The sequence below is a fragment of the Arachis ipaensis genome, chromosome B04 (assembly GCF_000816755.2).
Source record: "Arachis ipaensis cultivar K30076 chromosome B04, Araip1.1, whole genome shotgun sequence".
Lineage (NCBI taxonomy): Eukaryota > Viridiplantae > Streptophyta > Magnoliopsida > Fabales > Fabaceae > Arachis > Arachis ipaensis.
In genome coordinates this window covers 4668866-4685318 of record NC_029788.2, presented here as the reverse complement: position 1 = coordinate 4685318, position 16453 = coordinate 4668866, and the positions used below count along the sequence as shown (strand labels likewise).

The 16453-nt window shown below is 33.4% G+C and overlaps 1 protein-coding gene across 1 annotated transcript; it reads left to right on the top strand.

Annotated features, from left to right (window-relative positions):
- LOC107635870 lies at positions 5378-7602 on the top strand. Its single transcript, XM_016339422.1, has 4 exons — positions 5378-6788; positions 6887-7091; positions 7176-7342; positions 7454-7602. Exons 1-4 carry the CDS (start codon positions 5378-5380, stop codon positions 7600-7602), a joined length of 1932 nt encoding a protein of 643 aa, XP_016194908.1.

Below are 16453 nucleotides of genomic sequence, written 5' to 3'. Positions count from 1 at the left end.
TAGTAAAATGAAAGGAACTATCACACAATAAATTTCAAATAGTAATTTTTATGACAAATAATATACTAATATTTGAAGAATGTATACTTTATTTAAGATTGATAAGTATTTAACGTTTATTATTTGTGAACTGTACCTCTAAGATTTTGGATAAAATCGAGTCATACCTCGGCACAATGGCTTTATCCCAATAGAACGCTCTCCACAATTTTAAAAAGAGATCAGTCACCATAATTTCGGAAGGAGATCATCAGTTATCACAATCTCAGAAGAAACTGACTATTGAACTACACACCGAGCTATAAAACGAGCTGCGGCGTCAATGATAAACAACACAAGAAAAATACTTTGTCTCCAAACCAACACACTTCGAAACTATATCTGCAATCATATATATCCTCTTTATTTAGTTTATTTTTCTACTAACTTGGGCGTCGGAGTCCTTTTTACAGGTACCACGCTCGGGTACAAATTCACGAGAATATCATCAATCCGACTAAAGCTATCAGCCATATCAAGGTCAACGGAGAGTCGACGTATAACTCGGATAGAGTATCCTTGCAAGAATAATTTGTATTATATATATAATTAAAATGTATGAAATTTATTTAATTTTAATTATAGTAGAATTAACTAAAAATAATAAAGTTTAATGATTTTTTAATATTTATTATAAAAAAGAATTTTCTATCATAAAATATAAGGATGAGAATAAGCAAAAGCTTATTTCATCTCTACTTCCTTATATTGTCATCCCTCAAACGAAACCTAATAATGTTTATAATCATACTCCACAGCACATTGTTGTATTAGTTAATTAATATTTAATACGATAAGAATAGTATAATCCAAGAAATCAAAGGCAATCTAATAATATGTGTAGAAAGAAAGGATTCAAAGGACATTTTGCATGTGTGGGGTAGGTGTGTGAGTATTTGAATAATGTAGCATGTATTATATTATTCATGCATATCGCAGACCATAATCTCAACAATCTTATAATGTGGTATTATAATATAATATGCTTTGATTTAGTCATGCATTATTCCATTGCTTACTGAAACCGAAACACTTGTACCAGCTTCTGGCTATGAATTATTTTTGTTACAGGGAAAAAAAATAGCATGAAACCCTTCCAAGACGACAACACGAACCTTCAACTATTTTTACACTTTTATTTATTTATTTATTTGGGTAGCCGACTAACTGCTGATGCACCAGCACACCAGCAAGAATTTATTTATTTATTTTTCTCCTTAATTATATATTTATTATTGCTATCATCGCTATTTTAAAAATCAAGAATATTATTTAATTTATATATTAAAATTAGTTATTAAAATTAGTCACTAATATTATATTTGTATATAAATGTATGTGTAATTTAATTTATTTTTAATATATATATATATTTTTATATTTTAATATATATTTTATACAAATAACTTATTTTAGTAACTGATTTTAAGTACACATAACATGGTTGTTTAAAAATTCTCATTTTAGAGTTTTGTTAGGTAGATAATAACTTTTATGAATAATGTGAACAATAGATTCTAAAATTTACCCAATAAAATAAAAAGACACTCCACTCTCAAATTATCTCCTAAACTCTAACATTAAAATAACTATCTACACACCTAATAAATTAAACATCCAACATATTCATTGTTCACATTATTTAATATTTTTATTATCTATTTATACTTTTCCTTTTTAAATTTAGTGACATCTTGTAAAAAAAGGTTTAATTTACTGTCTACACACATTTTGAGTGTATGTGTCATCTTTTTTCTTTTTTATTTCAAGGTTTTGTTTACTCGATGACTTGAACTAATTTTTAAACAAATACACGCTTAAGTTGGTTAATTAAACTACGAATATGATTAAGTATCCGTTTGAGAAACTTTAAAATAATTTGAGTTTTTGACTTATAAAAAATAGTAGTATTAATATTTGGTACGATTTTTAAAATCAAAATGCAGCTTTTTAAGAAATTATTTAGGAGTTTATAGAGAAATTAAAAAAAATAATTTCTCTCGTAATACTACTACTTTTGATCATATTTTTATAAAATAAGTACTTTTAGAACTAAAAATCCAAATACAAATAACTTATTTATAAGCTACTTTTAATATAGTCATTTATTGTTTAAACTATTTTTTCAAAAAAAAATTAATTAAGCTGTTTACCCAAACTAGACCTAAATAGCAGCTAGAAGTATCTCGCCTTGTAACGTGTAATGCATGGAAGAAAAAAAATTAACAGAATTTATTATTTTTAAGGTAGAGTATATTTTTTATCTTTAAAAATAAAATTTTAAAAATATTTTTAAGTTTTATTTTATTTTAATTTTGTGTTAACAAATTTTAACTAATTAGTTAAAAATTGACTATACATATAGTAATAAAAAGGAATAACATCAGCACTACAGCAGCGACAACGACCAGGACATATATATATACAATATTTGTTATTATATAAGAAATTTAGTGCACACATTTTTTTCCTATTTTAAGACTCAAATCGAAGAACTTTTAGTTAAAATTTATTTTATTTATTGACTAACTTCACGTTATGATTCTGACTCAGATTTAATTTAAGTTGCTGCCTAATAATAATAATAAGTTTTTTTTTTTGAACAAACGAGCTCAACACAATAAAATGGAGTGATAGAAATAAAAGACTCAGACAACAAAGCAACAAAAGCATCCCAAATATTACTTTTAGCATTGACATCAACAACAAAAGGAATTCACACTATTTCACTCTCTATAATTAGTTAAAGATTTGTGAAACACCTCTTGTGCACCGGCTTTCTTGTTATTAAATATCCGCCCGTTTCTTTCAAGCTATATATTCCATATAACTGCAAAAAAAATCTATAAGCCACTTGTTTCGTTTCTCTTTCTTGCTAATGACGCATGTTCAACTCTTGAAGTGTTCTTTCAGTGAACCCGGAACAGACCACGGCCTCCCAAATTCAAAAAGCCATTTACATCACACCTGTCAGGTAAATTCACAACCAAGAAACAAGTGGTGAATATGTTCAACATCTTTTTTACATAGAACACACATGTTATTACCGTGGCTAATAATGTGTAGTCTATACAATATTTCTTTTGTATTTACTCTTCCTATCAAAGCAAACCAGATAAATAACTTTACTTGTGGTGGAACCAAACCTTTCCGTATGGTTCTGGTGAAACTGTAGCTGGTAATATCCTCCGGAATCGTTTCTGACTGCAACACCTGCACAAAAGAGTTAGTTGAAAAAATGTCTTCATTGTCAAACTTCTATACAACTTTATCTTGCATATCACGTGCTATTTTTACAGGCCTTAAAGTCTCATGCAAATGATCCACTAATTCCAACTTCCATTGGAATAGTTCTCGCCTCTACTGAAAGTTCCAAATCCACTCTAATCCATTCCAAAACCCACAATCCCCTATAACAGATCCTGTTTGGGTTGAAATAGATAAGAGTCTCGAAAAACTCGTCTTAAGCGGACCACTTTACAATCAAATATCTTCCCAGAATCGAATTCTCCTTCCATCACCCACCTCCATAGATAGCCCAGCAATCATCTTATCTCTCACAATATAGTCCCTGAACTGCAGCTGACAGATATCTTTCCATAAACCTCCTCTACTAAGCAATGTCTGAGCTGACAATATCACATTAGAGTTCAAATTATGACAAAAAACATATGACCTTCTTCTATAATGGACACTCCTCTAATAATTTCGCAAACAGAACTATTTTACCAATAGTTGTAAAAACTGGTGAACCGGACCCCTAACCGATCCGGTTGAGTGATATGACCGAATAAGGAAGAGAACCGTTAAAAATTGAGTTGAACCGGTCAGTTTTGATGAAAATCGGAAAACCGGCGATTTTTGGTCAACCGACTGGTTCGGAAGCTTTTTTTTTACTTCATTTTCCAAAACGACGTCGTTTTGGTTTATTAAAAAAAAGAAAAAAAGAAAAGTGCTCTCGTATACAGTACCCCCCAAACCCCAATCCCAGTTTCCAGTTTCCACTTTTCCCTAACCCTAATCCCCTAACGGCTAACCCTCCCGTCACCACCTCACCTCACTCCGTCACAGTATCACTCACCCAGCCACCGCCGCCAGCCGCCCGCCGTCGTCTTCTTCATCTCATTGCTGGACACCGATTCTAAACTTTGAAGTCTGAAGGAACAGAACAGAGTACAGATCCGCGGCTCTGCTTCGTCCCTGTCTCTCATCGCCGTCGCCGTTGGCTCGCCGTTGCCGCGCCGTCGCCCTCGCCGTTGCCTCACTCTTATGCTCTGTCAAATATGTTAGTTGAATATGTTGTTCTCCAGTTCTTCTCTATTCGGCAGTTCTACAGTTCTGCTCTATGCTTGTTGAAAACTTATGAATAATGAATAATGTTGTTCTGCACTTCTGTTACGACTTATGCTTGTTCTATTCTGTTGTGAAAACTTGAAAGGATATATTCTGTACTTCCTTGACTGATGCATCAATATTTTCTGTTGTTCTGGAGTTGAAAGGATATGTTCTTTTCTAGAGTTGTTATATTCTGTTGCGAAAACTTGTTCTCACAATATTTTCTGTTGTTCTATTATGCACTTCCTTGACTGATGCATCAGGAGTTGTTCTATTCTGTTGTGAAAACTTGAAATTTCTGGGATGAATATGCTTGTTGAAAGCTTGAAAGTATGAATAATGTTGTTATGTTGATTTGTTCTGTGTTGAATATGCTTGTTGAAAAATTTATGAATATGAAGCTATTATGACTAATGTTTTTATGTTGTCTGTTCTGTTATGAATATGCTTGTGGCCTTGTGCTGTGAATTTAACTATTTAAGGTTGCTGTGAATTTAACTATTTAAGCCTTTAAGGTTGCTGTCTTGCTGAATAGGAATAGAAATTAGGGAATTTAAGATTGCTATTGTTTTATACTTTTGCTACTTCATATTCTTTTAGAATGGCTTCTGCGAATACACCATCAGAAACACCATCTTCGCAAGAACAAGGATCAACTCTTGATGCATCAATCGGAACCCAAAAAAACAATAGTAGAGCAAAAAAGATCCTACATGGGGTCATTGTAAACAGGTTGTGGAATCTGGAAAAACTATTCTACTATGCATATATTTTTGAGAAGCTTATTAGGGGTGGAGGAATTCATCGGTTTAAGCTTCATTTGGTTGAAAAAAGAGGAGATATTGAGTCATGTCGAAAGGTGCCAGCTGCAGTGAGACACCAATTTCATCAAAGCATTGAAGAGTTTCGAAGCAAGAAAAGAAAAACTCAAGAATAATATGCAGAAAGTTATAATGCTTGTGATGAAATTGAAAGAGAATTTGACGAGATCGAACGTAATGAGATGCAACAACAACAAAAATCTAGAGTTCGAGCACCTAGCTCTAGAAAAGGAAAACAAGTCAAAGGTTTACAATCCTATTTTCCATCGGCAATAACACCCAGAGCTCAACCAACTATCAAAAGCGTTCTTCAAAGCAAAGAAATTGTGGAGAAGTGTGATATTGCTATTGCGAAATGGATGATGGATGCCTCTGTTCCATTTAATGCGGTTAATTCAGCTTATTATCAGCCAATGATTGATGCTATTGCAAGCATGGGTGCAGGGTATAAAGGGCCAAATTATCCAAGAGTCCGTGGGTATTTGTTGAGTAAATTAGTTGAGGATGTGAGGAAAATGATTGATGGTTATCGTGAGATTTGGAAACAAACTAGATGCACTATTATGGCCGATGGATGGACTGATCGTTGTAGGTGTACTTTGATTAATTTTTTAGCTTATTGTCCTAAAGGAACTATTTTTCTAAAGTCAGTTGATGCTTCTAATGTCTCAAAAACTGCTGATGCTTTGTTTAAGTTGTTTAAGGATGTTGTATTGTTTGTTTGTCCTGAGAATGTTGTGTATATTGTAATGGACAATGCTGCAAACTATGTTGCTGTGGGAAGAAAGTTGGAGGCTGAGTTTCCTAAATTGTATTGGTCTCCTTGTGCAGCTCATTGTGTTAATCTTATGTTTCAAGATATTGGGAAGTTACAAGAAGTGAGTGAAACTGTGTCACAAGCTTCAATGATCACCAAGTATATCTATAATAATTGCTATCCACTGCTCTTGATGAGAAAGTTTACAGGTGGGCGGGAAATACTTCGTCCAGCTCCAACTCGGTTTGCCACTAATTTCATTGCTTTACAAAGTATTTTAGCTCAAAAGGATCCTTTGAGAGCTATGGTGACCTCTAAAGAATGGACAAGCTCAGCTTACTCCAAAGAAGCCAAAGCTAAGAAATTTGTGGATCAAGTCTTGGATTCTAAATTTTGGAGTCAATGCACTGATATTGTTAAGCTTACTGAGTCACTTGTTCGTGTTTTACGTATTGTGGATAGTGAAGACAGAGCTGCCATGAATTTTCTTTATCAAGCTATTTATAAGGCTAGAGAAGAAATGGTGAAGATGTTTCAGAAAAGAAAGAAGGTTGTTGATCCTTATTTGAAGATTTTAGATACCCGTTGGGATGCACAACTTAAGAAAAATCTTCATGCCGCTGGTTATTGGTTAAATCCAGCTTTTCGATTTAATGCTAGAGAATTTGAAAAGCATAAACAAACGACTTCTGGCTTGTTGGATGTCATTGAGAAATATATTTATGATGATCCTGTATTGAATTCTAAGCTAACAAGTGAGAAGAGGACCTTTAAAAATGCTGAACAAGATTTTGTAAGACCATCTGCAATACGTGAACGAACCACTGTTATGCCAGGTGAATTTCTTCATAAATTTGGTCTTTTACGATTGTGATGTATTTATTTTGTGATATTTATGATTGCGATAAATTATTTTTCTGTTTTTTATGTTAAGATCAATGGTTGGAGTCTTATGGTTATGGAGCACCAAATTTGCAAAAGTTGGCTATTCGTGTTTTAAGCCAAACTTGTAGCTCTTCATGTTGTGAGCGTAACTGGAGTATTTTTGAACACATTCACTCAAAGAAGAGGAATCGGTTAGAGCATAAAAAACTTAATGATCTTGTTTATGTTCATTACAACTTAAAGTTACAACAAAGGTACTTTCTTGATTGTTTTAAGTTGAAAGCATTATTTTAAAATCTTAATCATCACAAGAGTAACGAAGTATATTGATAACATAGGAACCAAATGAGAAAGCAAGTCTATGATTCAATTTGTCTTGATGCATTTGAGGATCATTCGGAATGGATACTGGAATATTCACCACCATTTTTAACTCCTGAAGAAGTTGATGCTTTACGAAATGATCTTGCAAATATGTCTCTTCAATCACCGTCAAATGATTTAGGTATACTTTTATTTATTTATGAATTATGATCAACTATGATTTTTGTATGCCTTATAACATGTTTTATATTATTTTTTATCTTGATTTCTGAAACATTATCTATAATGCTAGATCAATTGGATTTGGAAGATGATCGGGATGATGATGGAGCTAATAATTCTGTAAAAAATGCAAATAAAAATGAAACCAATCAGGATGTAGCTCCACATTTGTCAGATGAAGAGCAATTTTCCGACTTCGAAATCACTCCTTGGATTTAGTTTATGAATTGTTATATCCTTATTGTGTTTAATTAAGATACTATTATACTAGTACTAACTAATTTCATGTTTATCTTTGTATTAGTTATATTTAGACTTTAAAACTTGATTGTTTTTAAAATGTTAGTGAAAAACTAAAAATATGTATTTTAAATTTTTTAATAATATGATTACTTTTAATATTTTTTATTTTTTATTTACGTAAAATCAATTTCACCAGTTCAATTAACGATTTATCGATTAAACCAATAAATCAGTAAATCAATAATTTGACCGGTTTAATTACCGGTTCAGTTCTTACGACTATAATTTTACCAACACATTCTACAAAATCAAAGAAGAAAAACATATTCCTTAGACACTGGTAGAGAAATATAAACAAATCATAAGCTATACTGCACATATAAAAATATAAAAACATATCCATTCTTTGCATAGTATTAGTATACGTATATACTCTTAAAAGTGATCATATATGATTTCCCTTATATAAAAATATATTATTTCCACTAGTATTCCCTAGTCCCCACTCCCCTGCTTCAATAATTTTCCACTATAAAAAAGAAGGGGAGCAGTGGGAACAAATTACTAAATAACTTTTGATGAGGCGTGGGGTCATGAAAATATGCCTTTCATTAAATAATAAATTATAAAGAATATGCTCTCTCACCCTGCTGTCTCCTCTTTTTTGATGTAAAATAAAAAGTTTAGAAGGCACATTGCATATATAGAATGCTGATCCTTTTTTGACACTTGCAATTATATATGTGAGCTGCCCTTTTTTGACATTTCATGTTTAATACACTTGTTCTTGCTTTTTTATGTAGTATTAACGTCTTTAATAACCATACATAATAATTAGTTGTTATAATTATTATTCTTAAAAGAATAAATTTCACTCTTCATTCTTTGATAGAGAATATTAGCAATCTCCTATATATATTGTTCCTGTGTAATAAGCCGAATTTGAGATATAGTTCATTTTGTACAGGAATTGAACTTTTATTTATCTAAAGTAGAAAAAATATACGTCAATTTTAAGAAAAACAGTGATAATAGACATTTACAAAGATATTCTTACACTTAAATTAGTAAGAGTAGAAGTTTTGAATGAGTAGCGTACCTTTTACATATTTAAGGTTTGATATTTATAAAATAAAATTCTCTTCAAAGAGGTTGAGATATTGGCCTAATTTTTCAGCCATCATTTGAGTTTGTTGCTGAATGGGTTGTTATAAGCGAGATTTTCTCTAACTGAAAATTAGCCAGGTTTGTTATTGAGTTTGGATTCTGATTTATAGACATAGCTGGACTGGGTTATAACCACCAGATCACAACCTTCAAACTTGACCTGTGGTATTTTTTAATACGACGGGTTGAACTTTTTTGTGGATCTATAAATCGGAATGGTGATAATATAGCTCAGAATAGTGATTGTAATCATAGTTCGAAATAGTGATTGTAATTTGGAATTTGCAATTTGGAATGGTAATTGTAATTTGGAATTGTAATAGTAATACTAGTACCCCCAAACTCAACTTGTTGTATGTTGAAAAATGATAGTCATGTTTGGAAATGGCTTTTGGTGAATAATAAAGTAGCTTGAGAATGATTAGGAATAATGGTTAGCTAATAAGGATAAGCCCCAAGTTTGATATAATAGTATGGAGAATAGAATATTTCTTTGGAAGAGAAGGGTGTTGGTATATAACGGCTTGGTTTTTGACCGGTCCGACTTATAGATGCAAATTTGGTTGCGGTTATGCTGACGTATACGCATCCGGTTGCTTAGAATGAGTCTGGCGTATAAATGAAAATTTTGACTGGAGTTATTCTAATGTATTACCGTCGGGTTGTTTGAATTGAATCAGACTTATAAATGAAAGTGTGATTGGATTTGTTCCGATGTATAAGTGTCGGGTTGTTCAGATTAAATCTGACTTATAGTTGCCGGTTTAATTCAAATAAATGGAATAAATAATAATCGGTATGAAGTAAATAAAATAGAATCATATTTAATACAGATAGTAAATGGGGTGATAGAAGTAATGACCTGTAGTTATTTTCTCGTTTACAGATGATATAATAACCAGTATGGAAGTGGAATTTGAATGAATGGTGCTGATGGGATCTGAAGATGAAGAGTTTGTAATCATCATCGTTGATTGTTTAACTATAATAAAGAATAGGTAGAATGTGGGTTAGGGTTTTTTTTGGAAAAAAAAAGGGACACATTCAGTATGTGAAGTTTTTGTTTGAGCCCTGTTGATTCGAGGATGGAAAATAGAGGTTAGTCTATTTTATTGTTCTTACTTTGTCTTCGTCTGTATCACGTGTGGACTTTGTATAATAGCCTCTGAATTAAAGAGATGTGAATGATAAATGAGAATGATAAAAGGGAAGAAGAAAGATAATGAAGATATTATAATTGAAAAAGAATTTGTATAGGATGTGAATGACCCGTTTGGTTGGGTGTCTGATTTGGTTAAGAAGCATTGTTTAGTTTTTTATGATAATGATAGTGTTGCTCAGTTGGACACAACTTGTTGGGTTAGGGAAGGATTAGATATAAAGGTTGAATTTTTGCCATGCATGGCCGTTGATCGTGTGTTTCACAGCGGAGAGGGTTTTGAGTTCTTCTTCATGTATTCATGTGTCTTAATTGAATTGAATGTGAATTTTTCCTTCATCGAGTTTGAGCATGGTGTGCTTACTCAGTTGAGATGCGTCCCGTTCCAATTACACCCAAATTTATGGACATTTGTTCTGAAGGGTTGAGATTCTGATGGAGTTCTTGAAAGTAGAATTTTCACTGAAGGTGTTTTTTGCTCTATTTCAGTCAAAAAGAGTGAAAAGGAGGGAGGGGTTTGGGTCACTCTTAGTGGGAGTCCTAGCCGAGCAATGTTTTGTACCTTTAAATCCTCATTCAAAGTATTCAAGAAAATATTTTTGAAGGTTAGGTCAGCGGAGGAAAGTTTTTCCTTATGTAGATGAGATGTTCATTGAAAGATTTCCATTAGACTGGGATCCGGGATCAAGGCAGATCCTGGGAATGGATTATATGGATAGTAAGAAAGGGATGATTGTGACTGGTTGAAGGAGTGTCCTCTCATATATTGTTATCTGTTGCTGAATTATTGGAATATGAATCTGATACGGAAGCTTTAGTTGATTATATAGGTAAATTTGTGTTTGTATAATGCTAATATGATATGAATTCTGCTATTAAGCATTTGTGTTTGCATGTGAAAAAGCCCTAAAAGTTACTCCGGGTAGTTTGTGTGCCTTTTTCAAGACAAGAAATACGAAAAAATTAAAGGGTCATTTAACACTGCTAGGATTGAGGGTGGTACTGAAATGGAGCAACCACGGAAAAAGGTGGTTAGTGTCAAGAAAAAAAAAGCTGGTATTGGAGGTAGCAAGCAAGATATGGTAGATCTTGTTGGTGGTGGGCAGTTGGTGAAAAAGCCCATGGTGAACGAGGTTGAGAATTTTATTGCTAATCAAAAAGAGTTGCATACCTTCAAAGGATTTGAGGATACGAGCTCGCTTTGGAATGATCATTATCTATTTGCCAAGTTGTCTGAGGAGCATGCACAAACTCCTTCTAAATTGAAGTTTGTAAATAATATGGGTGATGTGGTGCTAAATCAGTACTTACAGGTATATAGATAGTTTGATTGTATTTGTGTGATTGAATAGTGTATTTGCTAATTTGGCTTTTGTTGTAATATAGGTCATAGGGGCTCGACTTATGTGTATAGGTCGGACCCCTAAGTTGAAACATAGGAGTGTTGCAGTGGACAGAGAGGAGCTGAACAAACTTGTCCAGGATAAAATTGAAAAGGAAAAGGAGTTGCAGAAGCTCGTAAGGAGCTTATTTTGAAAGACGGGGAGTTGAAAAGCATGAAAGATACAGTCGGAGTTTTGGAAGAAAGAGAGAAAACTCTTTGAAACCAAGAAATTGAGCTGGAGGTTAGGATTGCTGAACTGACTGTAGAAAAGAAAATCGCCGAAGATAGTAAAGATAGCTATGGTTATGAGTTGTTGGCTGAAGGATTTGACAGAGCCTCTGAGCTGGCCAAGTTTATTGCACCAACAGTTGATTTTTCTATAATGGACCCATGTAAGGTGGTTCTTAATAGAAAACTTGTTGATGATGATGTCGAGCAGGAAAGCAGGGATGATAACATGGCCACCCCATAGTATTTTGAAAGGATTAGAATTGTATGTGTTGAACAATGTTTGTAGGTTTATGTTTGGATTTAGTTTTGTTGGTAATTGTTTGTGCTTTTGATGAACTAGTACTCAACGTTGTTCGGTGAACTAGTTTTTTATATATGTGATGTTGTTGCTTTGATATGTTTATAGATGCCTTGCAGATGATGTTTGAGTATTTTGAGATTATTATTTTGATATGTAGATTGATAGGGGTAGCATGATTTACATGATAGTCATCTGATGCTTTTGGAATAGTTTTATCAAAGAACTGTCTTTGGCTTGTAAGAGGTAGAAATATAAAGAAGAAAACATTGATCTGGTTTGGTGAATGTCTATAGATAACTATATAAATTGTACAAAGATAGGTTAATTGATATTGGTATTCTTGAAATTGTAAGATTGACTAAGCGTGGCTAGTAGTAATCGATGAAGATTGTTGTTGATAGATCAAATCGCTTGTGTTTGTTGCTGCTGAGTTGTTTGGCAAATTGGTGAATCGACATAATAGGTCAGTTTGAAATTGGACATAGTGGAAATGATGTCAAAATGCGTAATAGTTGTACCATCTTATAGATCGGTTTGTTTGAAATTATTCCGACTTATAGATATTGGATTGTTGGAAACGAGTCCGACTTATAGACGTCGCTTTGTTTGAAATGATAGATAGCTTAGTAGCTTGTGCATTTAAAAATCGAAGTATAGCTCGGTTTTAATTAGTTGATTAAGCCGCTTGTTGCAGTTTGAATATTGTTACTAATTGATCACTGGATTAGTAGTAATTTGTTTTAGATTATTAGAATTTTTGTTTGTCAATAGTATCTGAAATTTCTTATCAGATAATAGATTAGTAAGAGTCGCGATTTGATTCAAAACCAAATTATAATTTGGTAAGAAGAATTGAGTTTTGAGTATTGAATTAGGATATCTTTTGGATAAGTCTGAGCAGTTTGACTGAGTATTGATTGATTTGTAGTTTGTTTTTGGGATTTGACCGTTTGAATTGTAAGTCTGTTCCAGTACTAGAAAAATTGGTTGCGGATAATTTTGTAACTGTAACCACCCTACCCCCATGAAGTTTGAGATTTCTCATTCCTCATGACGTTCATCGACACGCATAGGTTTAAATATATATGCGACATAGGGAGTAAGTTAAAATTATAACCCGTGGCGCTAAAATTTTTTAGCTTTTCCAAATGATAAGTTTTGGGTAATTAATTAAATTATCATTATAATAAAATTTTCTTTATTTTATTAATTTATTAAGTTCACTGAATAATAAATTAGCAGAAGAACAATCCTAGATGCATCATCAATCAACAATTGGTACATGATCACAATTTCTATTCTTAACCCAAAATACTCTTGCCATAGGATAAATCAAACTAATGCTTTAGTCATTCTTATGAAAAACCCTAAGATCAACTAAACCATTAGTTCACCTAAGCCAATTATAATTTAACCATGATTAGAAACAACAATGTCACTCCTTTCTTTTCCATTATTGCCACGGACAACACCTCTCCCCCTTTTCAAACCATGATTTCATCTCATGGTTAACTAACCTAGTGGATGCTTAGTCATTAAACTCAAGTACATGTGTTGCCTTATTCACCAACATCAGCCATGAAACACACATGCAAGCTTACACCCGTTGTTCACTACATTATCCTCACTCCACTTATTCATTTGCTCACGCACAATCTGCAAAAAGAAAGAGAGAAAGAGTGAAGACCGAAGTGACCCAGCAAACACGGTTGACTTGCCATCTTCCTCTTCCCTTCAATTTCGGTAGGAGCTTGAAGAATGTAGCCCTCCTCTTCCTCCATCAACCCTTGTAGCATTGAAATTCTTTACTGGGTAAGCTAGCCTTGGCTCCCCCTCTCTTCTATCTAATTCGGTTTCACCATTATTGAACAATCCAGCCTTGCTTTTTCTTTTAGTTTGTGAAGCTCAAGGGAAGTTCCTTTAGTCTCTCTATTCCACTAAGCCATTCGGTCAGAGAAGGTGAGAGTTGCATCTCCTCTTTTCTGGTGGTCAGGGTTCGGCCCTAAGGCCCTAATGATAATGATGAATGAAATTAAATTATGATGCATTAGGTGTTGTAGCTGAAAAAGTGAGCTTAGGAGCAAAGCATATCAATTTTCGACATCACCAAGTAAGGGTTAGGATAATTAGATTGTTAATTTTATGGTTGTGTCTGTGATGAGAATTGATGAAGTATTATATGCTTGACTGATGATAAATATGATTCTAGTATGTGTTTGAATGATGGATAAGGTATATGAATTGATATGTTTGGTATAATGCTGAAAGGTGAAAACTTGACTTTGTTTAGGTACTTGAAATTGTGAAAATTGTCGAGTTTGGATTTTTTGGGTTATGTTGACTGTGAAAGTAACCCTAGATAACTGAAGGAAAGTCGGAAATGTGATTTTGGAAGGGATATAAGTTCAAATGTGAGTTATGGTATGTAAGGTTGTTGAAAAGGTCCAAGGCAAAATTTTCTGCATAATTGACAGTGGAATAAACCAGTTTCTGGGAGCCGACCAGACTCTATTGTTGAATGAAACTATTTTCCATGAAACTCTAATGTGTTATGAGCGTCTCATAAAAAATTCAGAATTTATTGATGAGTGGTTTGGAAGAAACGAATTTTTAAAGATTGATGGATTTTGTAGGAAATTATGTTTCTCTACTACAGAAGCACCAACTTCCAACCCACTGAATTTACAATTTTGAAGAGTTTTTGAGCTGAAACCAATGGAAGTTTCAAGCCTTATGTGTCCAAATTCTTCAATTTAAATTTCGTGTCAAAACTCTTTTTAACCAATTAGATATGTAGCAAAAAGTGAGTTGCTCGCTGGATTTTGAAAACAGATTTTTAAAAGGCAGGGTTGTATTTCTAACCTCATAACTTTTTCATGTGGTATGATAATGATCTGAAATTTGATATTTTGAAAAACTGGAAGAGCCTTGCTTAAGGTTATAAATTTTGAAAAGGATTGGGTGAAAATTGAATTTTTAGTGAATTTAACAAATTTATTGCCCCTACTGTTTTTCTGCACTTTCTTAAAACAATGATAGCATCTTTTTTAATAGAGATAGTACAAGTTAAACTATGACCAAATTAGCTCAATACCAAGCCTTAGGTTCTAAAATAGTAGTATTATGACAACCAAGGAAGATTTAAGGTTAATGGGTGATGTGGAGGTATGTATAATTAGGCGGTAGTGCGGAGGTATGTATAGTTAGGCAGTGATGCAGATGTATGTTTTATAGTGTTGGTGATGTGGAGGCATAATAAAGAGAAAGAAAATGAGAAACCATGTACGAAAGAGATAATTGAAACGAATAATAAATTATGAAAAGTGTATGTTGAATGGGCCTTGTGCCAAACTGTTAATGCGAAAGTGTCCGCCTAACGGATAGCCTGAGATTGCTAATGCGGGAATGTTCGCCTAACTGATAGCACTGTAATGCACATTAAAATGTTATTATGATGAGGCCTAACTGACATAGTAAAGGAACCATATTCGGGGTTCACTCCGAGTAACGTTGGGTTGCGGGTAGACAACCGACGCATGAGTTTATGACCTGCGCTAGGAACAGGCATGCATCATCTTGTTTGCACATATGAACTTCCTATGAATTGTTTATTGCCATTTCCTAATTGTTTGTACTATCTACTTGTTGAATGTATATTTATACCTTGTATCTCTATGTTTGTTCTTTTTCTGTTTCACGACAACTTAGAGACAAAGACCCTAAGTTTTCCGTTTACCTTGCTGAGAACTCTAGGTTCTCACCCCACGGATCCTCTTCTCTTTCTTTCTCCCCCTCCCCAGATGGGATCGGCAGAGGAGTCCGTTGAGTTTCGGGTTTCGGTATATCGCCCACGTTTCGAACCCGGCAGACCGTACGTGTTCACTCTAGCTGAAGACCATTCCGGAGATTAACCTAGCTCACTTTTTACTCCTTTTGACGATTAATAGTATTACTTTTCCCTCGCTTTTGTAGTACTTTTAGAGGGGTAGGACCTCTTAGTAGTTGGTTCCAGTTTAGGAAACCCGTGTGAGGGTTGGGACTGACTTCCTCTTTTGTATCTGTATATAAAACTTGGAGTAGTACTCGGCTTTTGATAGATGACATGTATCTCTAAACTTAACTCATGTGTATATTTGTATATATGTATATATGTTATTTTCTGTTACCATGTATTTATCTGTGACATGGCTTCAAGAACTAACCTTGCGAGCAACTAAATGATATTTCACGATTAATGGTTTATTCACGCTAAGCCGATAAAGGCTTTTATTAATATTTGTTTACAAAATCTGAGCCTAGAGCTAAGTAGATCCTTATGACGAGTAACACCTGAACGTTTGGCATTGGTCATGACGAGTCAAAGGTTGGGGTGTTACAGTAACATGAACGTTTTAATGAATAAATATATCTCAGTCGAAGATTTTGGTGAATTGAATGTATGTAATTTTGAAGATTCGTGGCAGAGTGACTTTGGTTGATTGTATATGAGATATTTGTAGATCAATTAAGGATAATGATAAGTCGATAACTGAAACTTAATACGAAAGATTGAAAGTAGGAGAATAAAGATTATTGATAAAAGAAG

What these genes read in the sequence shown, in the direction of transcription:
- LOC107635870 (XM_016339422.1), top strand. Translation starts at nt 5,378, where the DNA reads ATGCAACAACAACAAAAATCTAGAGTTCGAGCACCTAGCTCTAGAAAA. An exon ending in ACGAACCACTGTTATGCCAG is followed by an intron (nt 6,789 to 6,886) that starts GTGAATTTCTTC and finishes TTTTATGTTAAG; the next exon opens with ATCAATGGTTGGAGTCTTAT. An exon ending in AACTTAAAGTTACAACAAAG is followed by an intron (nt 7,092 to 7,175) that starts GTACTTTCTTGA and finishes TTGATAACATAG; the next exon opens with GAACCAAATGAGAAAGCAAG.